This window comes from Poecilia mexicana, unplaced genomic scaffold (assembly GCF_051168715.1).
Source record: "Poecilia mexicana isolate PSO_F unplaced genomic scaffold, ASM5116871v1 scaffold_9, whole genome shotgun sequence".
Taxonomy (NCBI): Eukaryota; Metazoa; Chordata; class Actinopteri; order Cyprinodontiformes; family Poeciliidae; genus Poecilia; species Poecilia mexicana.
The window spans coordinates 11,167,501-11,178,321 of NW_028263378.1; the positions used below are offsets into that span (position 1 = coordinate 11,167,501).

Here is a 10,821-nt window from a genome sequence, read left to right on the forward strand (position 1 = left end):
AAAGCAGAATTTTGATTGTGAATTAGGGAATCATTTTCAGCAGTCAGTATCTTACTGCAGCAGAGAGCAGCTTAAACATCCTCAGCTTGGAGAAAGAGAAGTTCTGACTGAGCAGCTGAGATAGCAGATTTTGAGAGAGGAACCAGTTCAATTACTGCCACAGTCACACTGCTGTCTTTTTACACATTGTTTTCTGCTTAAAGTTGCTTCTGCTGCGGTAGCGGCACTGTTCCTTCACTCATGTTTGAGAAATCCTTACATCTTACATTGGGGGGTAAGATGTAAGATGTTGAAGCAACAATTAGCTAACACCTGTTGGAACCGCACATCTGCTGAGCTCATGATGCAAACTGCGTCTCAGTCCAAAGCTGCTCAGAGCGGCGGTAAATTGTCAAGTCACATTTCTTGTAAGTCATGTTTGACACAACTGAAGGTAACATAGTTACTTGGTTGTGCTATTAAATGGCACTACAAGCCAGGTAAATACATAACACCGACCTGCTAAAGAAATAAACTCCTTCATCTGTCCTGACACAGTAGAACATTGTAAATATGGCACCTTCCATCAAAATTAACTCAAGGTTTATTTAGAACGAAACAGTAATACAGCAGCATAAAAAACACTCTGAACTCAAAGGGCTTACAGCCGTTTCAATAAAATAGTAGTTAATTTTATTTTGGTTATGCCTTTGAATCTAAAAACCCCCCTGGCTGAATATTCGGGGTATAAAATGCTATATAAATAATTCAAGATGGCATTCCAGCAGCACAAAACTGGTGATTTTTGGTTTTTATGTGAGTGACCTAAAAATGCCCTTTATATCCTCACAAATTTTCACAGCACATTGTGTTATGACAATAAAGGAGTTGAATGAAAGCTACCAGACTTCAGATAAGACCCCACAACCTAAAACTCATGTAATGCAAGAAGATTCTGTGTTATTTTGAGATTAGAGTTGTTTAGAGGATGACCAGCTTTTACAACTGGTCACCCTCAGATCAGAAGTTACTTTCGCTTTTCCGTGAGAACATTTCTGTTTCTCCAGAGTGAAACAGTGCTGAGTGCTCTCTGTAGGTAAGATGTTTACTACTGACAAAAGCTCAGCTGAATTGCCCCTTACAGAAGCCAAACCAAGCAAAGTGTTTTGAAACTCAGAAATAAAAAGAAAAGAAAAAAAAAAACAGCAGGAAGAATATTTAAGAAACTGCTCTGAGGATGATGTAGTGGAAACATGATGCTTTTGAATTACGAATTGCAGAATAAAGAATAAAGCTATTGTTTTGCATTGAACTGACTGCAATGTTTACATATTTTACTGTTTTTCCATAGCATATTATGCACATTTATTTGTACCAAAAGGTTGTTTTTTTCCCGCTTTTAATAATTTGCTATGGAAGAAATGCTTGAACAGATATTCTTATTTTTTCCCCAATTTAAAAACTGCACATACCAGAATTAAAAAATATATATATATTCATTTGGCTGTACTGTATAAATTTTAATAACTATAACAACAGACCTTTTAATTTTGAGTGGTGGATAAACAAATGGTGCTCCAAACAGCTTGAACAGCACACAAATACCTGTCTGGGTTGATAATCTCTCTAAAAACTTTCTTCTAGAGAATTGTTTCACTGCTCTTACCTCCTTGACACCAGTTGTTTGTATTAGTTTCTGTCTGACAGCTCAGTAATCCACATTATTGAACAGATCTCCACTGACTTCACCAAAACTCTGTAGTCTGGGAAATATTTGTTTTGAAGATTACGATAGCATGTTTGTGTGGCAGAGAAACAAAGAGCATGTGTTCGTTGCAATACGTCACTGTGGTGTGCATTTGTCGCGGAGCTAACACAAGAAGAAATCCTTTCAAAGCATCAGCATAATTTTTTTTTGGGGATGAGTCTGTCCATGGCAGCACATACCAATGATTAATCCCAGGAATTGCACACACTGCTGTTTTTTTATATACTGTAATGACCTTATATCTTGTGACTCACTTCTCCTGAATTACCGGCCTCATTGACTTTGCAGAACACGGTTCGTGCAGTGAGTGCACACAGTCGCTGCTACGCACGCTACCGTCACTGTCCTGCACTGACGGCTGCAGGAAATCTCCCGCAGAATCTCAATCTGACTTCACTGAGGTAGCTGAATGCTCACGATCACAGACATACAAGAGTAAACATCAAATAAGTGATTGTATGCTGATATCGCCGCCCAAGTTGTGAGGGGCATTTTCGTAGAGACACAAAAGAAATGTACAAGCCAGTTTAGCTTTGAATACCATTGCTATTACGTAATATTAACTGTAATGATAATAAAAATAGCAGTAACAGTAATAATGGTGATGCTAGTGGTATTGTTTTTTTTTTTAAATATTGTTTTTTTTTTTGTTTGTCAGATGTTTTTTTGACAAACAGCACCAAATGGTTTTGCATCCAGCCCTCAAGCTAAGTTAATAAAATCACTTAGGGGTCTAAGATATTTTCAGAGCTAATTTAAATAATTTTAGGCACACTACATTTCAACTCTAGTTCGATGTGCAGACATTGTTTATTTTCAGCATCAGAGCTCAACAACATCAGTGCCAATAAAAACTTGTTTAATGCAAATTGCAGTGCTTCTTTCACTGGAAAAAGGCCGTTTCCAAGCAGACCTAGTGTTGTTTTCCAATGAGAACTTGCCACCAGCGTCTATGTTCACGATAACAGAGCTTTCTCACCGCATGTGCATGCGTCACAAAATATCAGTTCAGCGTTCATTTTCATGTTTCCACTTTTTCTTTTTTTTCTAAGAGAAATGTACATCTTCTCCTATGGAGAAATAACTGACATTCTGCCTCAGCAAAGAAATACGAGAAGTCAGCATTCCTTATTCAGAAAGAAGTTGAATGCTTTTCTCCCCCACTGTGATCAGTGATCTTCTGTGCAGGTGACCACTGTTAAATCTGTGAATGTGCTTGTTTCTTTGCTCTGATTCTGTGAGTCACTCGGTCCGGTTATCTGTAGCTGGCTTTCAGTAGCTGGCTTGATGTCCTCCGACACGTAGGAGAAATCCTGAGAGTCACGCCTGACGAACTGTGGGCCTTCAGAGCCCAGAGAGGGACTGCTGGAGGAGGCGTGTTGGTGAACGTCCGACAGGGGAACTGTGACTGACCTTCTTCTTATTCCTGTTTTGGCAAATGTATACTTGATTTTCTCAATAACTTTACGTAAAACAGTTTTACGCAGAAGGATGTAGATCCAGGGGTCCAGGATAGGGTTGAAGGAGGCGAAGCGAATTGCCTGTATGTCTGGGCTTTTTGCAACATTTAGCTCAACTGGAGGCTTATAAAGCTGGTTTAGGAACACCTGAACCTGCAACAGAGAAACATTGGTTGGTAAGATACACTGAAGTTGTACAGATGTGCTTGCATCTGGTCTACCTTGTTCACATCCTCTAAACCTTTTCAAAGTTTGTCACGTGACAATCACTTCAATGCATTTTATTAGGCTCTTATGAGCAACAAAGTGAAGCACATTACTGGGAAGTGGAAGAAAAATTATACGTGATTTGTACTTTTTAAAAAAAAATACTTATTTTACTTTACATCATTAGAGGAATCTGAAGTTTTGAGAGTAGGGCAAGGGTCAACCTTCCAGCAGGACTCCATAAACATACAGCGAGTGCCTTTACAAATTATTCACCCTTTAGCTCTTATGAAGATCTAGAACAATAGTTGAGCCATTTGCCTTCTGAGTATGCGAGCCTGTTTTAACACATGGAATCAGAGCTAAGAGTTTGTCTTTACTTCAGGTTTAATTACTTCATTACAAGTTTTGTTGGATAACATTCATTTATTGATTTCACAAAACATGTTCAAGAAAAGTTGACTCCATCCAGTCGGACTGAGTTTGGGCGAAAAGTTAAGTCTCTAGAAAATGTCAAAGACATACACCAAACTACCAGCAGCTGTAGTTGCTGTGGAGGACAGTGTGTTCAGAATGTTTTTTGGTAAAAAAAAAAAAAAAAAAAAAAAAAGAGAGAGAGAGAAAGAGAGAGAGAAATACAAATAAATTGAGAACCATGCATTATTTACCTTGTGCAGTCCTCTATAATACACATGCATGTCAGAATCCTAAGTTAAAGTTTTTCCTTTTGTTGTCTTTGTTATTCTTGTTTTGACTAGATCAGCATTGTTAGTGTTTTACTTTAGATCAATTTTAATTATTTTAGCTAGACTATGTTTATTATTTATTTCTTGTGTTTAGTTATTGGTAGACGGTAAATTTACCATTTAACATTTGTTGTTATTCCTTGTAATGGTTTTTTTTTAGAAATGATTGTAAAGTTTCCTTTTCCTGGATTTACTGTTCATGATTTTTTGCAGGATATGTGATTAACAACCCCAGTAATGAACACCCTACCGTGAATTAATGGGAGAAACCTAACAGTTATTGTACATACCATGCATTTATTGTTATTCTGCATTCAGGTCAGATTTAGAATATTTATTTCTAAGTCACATATTTGTGTCGGATTTAAACAGATTATTATTTCAAAAGGAGATTTTTTTATTGCCATATAGTTCAATACATAAGAAGTAAATCTTCTCTTACGGACAGTGTAGAAAAAGTCATAAATCTCTACTGAATAGCCCATGAAACCTATACAGAATACTGACTTTTAGATAATAACAATGTCAGTGATCAATAACAATAGATAACACACCTGATAGCATATTCAATATATAGAATATTCACTAAACTGATCCAGAACCGCACAGCATTCTGGGAGATGTAGGCAGAGGAAAGGCTTTAGCTGCTCAACCTCTGACAGAGAGCTAAGCTAGGTTGGAAGCATCAACTGACTTTCTCACGCTTTGGTTACCTGGCAACAACATGTTGAGTAACTTGTGGAGCGTCATTTTACGGTTTCATCACCATGGCTCAAAACTGCTTAAAAAAATAAAAATATAATAATAATAATAATAATAATAATAATAATAATAATAATTAATAATAAACGGCATGGTGGAGGGAAAACTGTGGGCAGAACAGGAACGATCATATTTAAAATAAAAAAGTAATCAATAATTATTTATATCGACTGATATGAAATGCTTATATTGTGACAAGTTTTTCAACCATATCATCCAATTTTGAATTATTTTACCAGATTAAGGTTCTTCCTGGAACAGTATTCTTTTCAAAAATAAAAAAACTCAAAATGCACTGTTCCAAATTATCATGCACAGCAGATTTTCTAAACATTTTATGGATTACAAAGAACTGCAAACAGTCATTATTTCAATGTGCAGCATTAAGTGGTTACATGTACTAAAATCAAAAGCTATTTCAATGTAAAGCATCTTAACAGACCGAGTTACTATAGGACCCCTTCTTTGATATCACCTGCACAGTTCTTGCATCCATTAAACTTGTGAGTTTGTGGATAGTTTCTGCTTGAACGTCTTTGCAAGATGTCAGAAAACCTTCCCAGAGCTGCTGTTTTGATATGAACTGCATCCCACCCTCAGTTTGAGGAAACTCCAGAGATTCTCAATCGGGTGGAGGTCAGTAGAGGATGGTGACCACACTGTGAGTTTCTCCCCTTTTATGCCCATAGCAGCCAATGGCACAGAGGTATTCCTTTCCGCATGAGATGGTGCATTGTCATGCATGAAGATGATTTTGCTACTGAAGGTATGGCTCTTCTTTTTGAACCATGAAAGAAAGTGATCAGTCAGAAAGCCCATATACTTTGCTGAGGTCATTTTCACACCGGGACCCTAAAGGGGCTGATGAGCTCTCTCCCCATGATTCCGGCCCACAGCATGACTCCACCACCTCCTTGCTGACGTCACAGTCGTGTTGGGATGCGGTGGCCATCCACCACCAATCCACTACTGCGTCCATCTGGACCATCGAGGGTTGCACAGCAATCATCAGTGAACAAGTCTGTTTGAAAATTAATCTTCATGTACGGCTGGGCCCACTGTGACCGTTTCTGCTTGTGAGCACTGGCTAGGGGTGGCCGAATAGTAGGTTCAAGTCAAAAGGGTTGGAGACAGCTTTTTATTTCTCTTTCTCACTGTTTGCGTTTTAATGATGTTTTTTTTTAAAACTCTTTCTCACATGCTGTTTTTATTTTAATTATGTAAAGCACTTTGAAATGCCTTGCTGCTGAAATATGCTATACAAATAAAATTTGATTGATTGATTGATTCATGCACTGCAAGACTCTGGAGGATCCTTCACCTTGAGGTTCTAGCAGCTTCAAATAACTGTTTGCTGCTTTGTAAGGGCATCTTAGCAGCTGTTCTCTTAATCCGATTAATTTGTCTAACAGAAACCTTCCTCATTATGCCTTTATCTGCACAAACCCATCTTTGTTCTGAATCAGCCACAAATCCCTTCACAGTACAATAACGCTTCAGTTTTCGTTGAATATCAAATGTTTTCATACCTTGTCATATGGCACTACACTATCTGATGATTTTCGTCAGCAGAGAGATCCTTTCTCTTTCCAATATCGCTTGAAACCATGATTTGCATGATTTTGTAAATTATGATAATTTAATGCAAAGTTGGCACTTTTAATGGACTTTCAATGCAACTTTTAGAGCAACTTTGCATTAAAAGTGTCATTATTTACGGAATGAAACTTCATGACAACTGTCATAAACATTCATAAAGAGTCATTCATGTTCATGACAGGTGTTATGTTTATGACAGTGTCATCTCAGTCTTATGCACACCCCTTCAAATAAAGTGTTACCGGTATTTCTTATCTTCAGTTTATGATAGTTTATCTTTCCTGCCCTGTAAATGGCACTTTACAAACTTCAGTTTGAACAGGCATTTTTTAAAATATTGTTCAAAAACGGGAGTCGTCTATAAATAACAAATGCGTCCAAATAACGTCAGTGGTTACCCAAAAGCTATAGGCAAATGAACAGAAACACAATATTCACAAATGTAGTCGGACTTCAGCAACTTTCCCCGATACAATCATTTGAAATGGCAGTGCGTAATGGGTGCGCATGGATGACAAGCAGCTTGAATACTTACTATAAGTGGGATGGAGCAGATGAGCACCACCACCGTTGTGGCTACGAGCACAAGGACCATCTGAATCTCTGTGTCGGCCAGACGTTCGAAGCGGATCGATTTCTTCCGCGAGTCCACGCTGCGCCCGGTGTCGGTTCCCTGCGACATCCTGCGCAAGAAGTTCTTGTGCATCCGGAGCAGAACCACGCACAACAGCACGTTAAAGACTACAGTGGCGAAGATGAGAAAAATGCTGACGCCGGCGTACAGGTAAGAGTAGACGGCATGGGTGGTATGGTTGGTTCGCCAATCCAAGAAGCACCAGGTTTGTGGGTGCTGAATCGCCACCTGCCCGAAGCCGAAGGCGGGTAAAGCGCTGAAGAGCGCGTTGGAGACGTAGATGGCCACCAGGGTCTGTCCGGCATGCTTCTGGTTCACATGGTTGTTGTAGACGTAGGGATAGTTTACGGCGATGTATCTGTCCACAGACATGGCAAAGATGATGCTGAGCCCCGCCAGGGAGAAGAAGAGCATGATGAAGCCCATGTACTGGCACAGCGGGTCCCCTCCGGGCCACTGGCCCTGCGCGTAAGTGGATATAGTGACCGGACTGGCCAGCAGTGTGCCCACGAGGTCCGTTACCGCCAGGCCATATACGAGCGTGTAAAACGTTGTCTCCCTTTTCTCTTTGCGAGTTCTACACAAAACTGCGATGGCGATGACATTCCCGACCACCCCGAATATGAACATAAGAATCGGGACGGTCGGAGGTATGCCTCTCATTGGCGGAATAATCGTCGTCGTTGGATTATTCATCGTCGTGTCCACATGGGCTTCAACGGGAGGGCAGAACTTCCAGTACTTCCAGTCCGAAACACGAAACTTATTTGCTCGTGAAGACGGCGCGAACAGACTCGTCCCAAACACCAGCTGGTCGCACCTTATCTGAAAACTTTCCACTCCGTGCAGAGCATCCTCTCCCTGCTGCTGCCACCGACGGTCCTCATGGGATTTCTAAAGAAATAAAATTAAAAAAATCCTCGGCAAACTGGTCCATGCAGGCGGTTTTCAGTCAGCAGGGACACACGGAGGTACATGTGTTAAAGAGACACCAGAGGGTTCATTGAAATAAAGTTCTGCCTTCCAGCTTCCCGAGGAGTCCAGTCCCTCCCCTTCATTCAGTGAAACAGTTTGCTCTACAACCGACATGCGTCAGATGGACGTTAAGCGAACGTTGGCTGTACGTCCAGTTGAAACTCTATTACATTTGTTGAACGGACGTTAAACGACCGTTAGGTGAACGTCCACCCAACGCCCGGTGAACGTTGTCTGCGGACATTCAACGAAAGGTGGCGCTCGCCGTTCGCGTCCGCCGGACGCAAAATGCGTTTAATTTTGAAGTCCGGCAAACTTTGTCCTTTAACGAACATTCACCGGACTGTGTTGACGTCACTCAGGACTACCGAGGCAAAAGCAGTGATCAAAAATGCTTTATTCTACTACATAAGAGTAAAACTTCTATTAGAAAAATGTAAGTAGTATAGAGCAATTTAATGAAATTGGATTAAAAATAAAAATGGTAATAAAAATAAACATAAAAAATAAAATCAAGGAAGGCATTTTAAATCAACTGATTAGAAAAATACAATTATAGGATCAGAGACGTAAAGGACCCAAAACGAGGAGCAATATCCATCCATCCATCCATCCATCCAATTTTTTACACCCCTAGGTCTGGGGTGGGGATATAATTTGACATAAGTAGTATCAATCCAAGGAAAAAAGTGAAAAAAGGCCAGACAGACTAAAAGTACAAAGTTATGTGGAAAGTTTTTTATTTGGAAATATATAAATTCTAAAAATCTCAATATGATAAATTGTATGAGGTTGTATGAGGTGTATGATAAATTACACCTCATACAAAAACCTTTATATATATATATATATATATATATATATATATATATATATATATATATATATATATATATTTTTTTTTTTTTTTTTTTTTTTAAAATCAGAACAACAAATCAGAACATGTGGCGAAGGCTGCAGTGGTCTTGGGAGATTTCTTCCAGATCTTTTTTCCACCTCCTCTCTCTGAATCTGAACAGATCTGAGTTCACCTGGATCAAAGAAAGATACAATAAAAAAACTGCATGAATTTATTCAACTAAGTTACGTTTTGTGCATAAATACTCAATTGTCGTGTCTTTCAGTCCGAGACGGAGGGGCAAACTGTCGACAGTGTTTTCATGATGAATGCTTATCTTAACAACTAACTTCTAGACATTCTCCTTCATCACTGAACAACAGTTTCTCCACAAATTCAGCTAAAAATGAAGAACTTGTCAGAATCAAAACCTTTATTGAAACAGTGACTGTTCAATCTTGTTCTGATCTCTTCACCACATTTCATGCAAACACCTTTTAAGCCTGTCTGGCACCCTACTGATTATTCCTCAGAGCTGCGTTTGTCACAGTATGTTTCTCTAAAAGGACATTGAGAACTCTGTAACAGGACATTAAATCTCAGTTAGCAGCAGGAAAAATAAACACAGTGTTCTTCAGAAAGACAGTAATGAGCTGGTGTCCCTGACATGATAATTAGCATCATCGAAATGATTGTCACGGTTTGATTTGGACACTTGAATTTGAACTCTAGAAAGTACAAATTCATCCAACAGTAGCAATTAATTAGTTAATCAGAAATAAGAGAAAAAGACATTGTTTTTCTTATATAGCTGAACTGGTACATTTAAAAAATGAGCAATCAAACAATGTGCATGCAGATGGAAGCAAGAAATGGTTGAAATCAGATATTAATAGACTATGTGCAAATAGATACTTAACCGATTTTGTCTCACAAATCTTTCCTATTTTAAGTCAGTCAGACTAGTTTTTCTAGCTGCTAATTGAACAAAATTATGAGACATTCATTTTAAATTAATTTCTGTTAATCCAAACATGTTTCCTCAATTATTTTGTGAATTTGCATTTTAAATTGGTGAACTTGGGTCAGATGCTATTGGGTTCCTTCCACAATCTTCTCATACTGGTTTGCAGGGATTTTGACCCATTCCTCCAGGCAAAAGTTGGATGAACACCAGAGGAGGTTTTATATAGGCCACCTTAATAAGACGCACCTTTTCAGCTCTGCCCACGTGTTTTTTCTGGGATAAATATCAACGGCTTGTGAAAGCAGCTCCAAAACACTAATTTGGTGGGATAAGGTCCATGGAAGATCCACTTGTTTCCAAACTTCAAGTTCCTGGCTGATGTCTCGAAGTGCTGCTTCATTATTTTCACATCACCGCCAGCAGATCTGTTAAGCTATGTTAAAAAATTCACAATCCACCTCTACAGACCGAGACTCCCCATTGGTTGTGACAGAACATGTTCAATTTCCAGGAACCGAGGAGCTTGACTCCAGTTGCCTGACGTCATCCCACTATGCTGACCTTGCTCCCATTAAAATCACACCTTCTTGTTTTCTTTGTTGTCACTTTCAGACATGAACACAGAACCAAGGGAAACCCTCTTGGGCATTTCCAAGCCTTGAAAAAGGATTTTTTCCCCCACCTTGCAGAGTGTAATTCGCAGCCGATTGTGTATAACTGGCCTTAACATGCAATGTTACATAAGACTGTGCCTGTCATATAGAGGAATATTTCCTCCTGCTGTTCGTTGCTGTACGTGTATGTCAAACCTCAGACCTTACAGAATGTACTGTGAGTAGATTTGAGAGATTAGACTTTCATATGAATGTGCATTTCCAGGATTTGT

General features: G+C 39.1%; 1 protein-coding gene across 1 annotated transcript in view; it reads right to left on the reverse strand.

Annotated features, from left to right (window-relative positions):
• Positions 1-8,957, reverse strand: part of ptger4a (prostaglandin E receptor 4 (subtype EP4) a) — a 9,535-nt gene extending 578 nt beyond the window's left edge. Inside the window, exons 1-2 of the mRNA XM_014998566.2 lie at positions 7,057-8,957; positions 1-3,360 (exon numbers count right to left, since the gene is read on the reverse strand). The exon at positions 1-3,360 is cut by the window's left edge and continues 578 nt beyond it. Coding sequence (XP_014854052.2) covers positions 2,917-3,360; positions 7,057-7,851 — 1,239 coding nt within the window. The 5' untranslated portion in view covers positions 7,852-8,957 and the 3' untranslated portion in view covers positions 1-2,916. The remainder of the gene's footprint in view (positions 3,361-7,056) is intronic.
• Between the last annotated feature and the right edge of the window lie 1,864 nt (positions 8,958-10,821).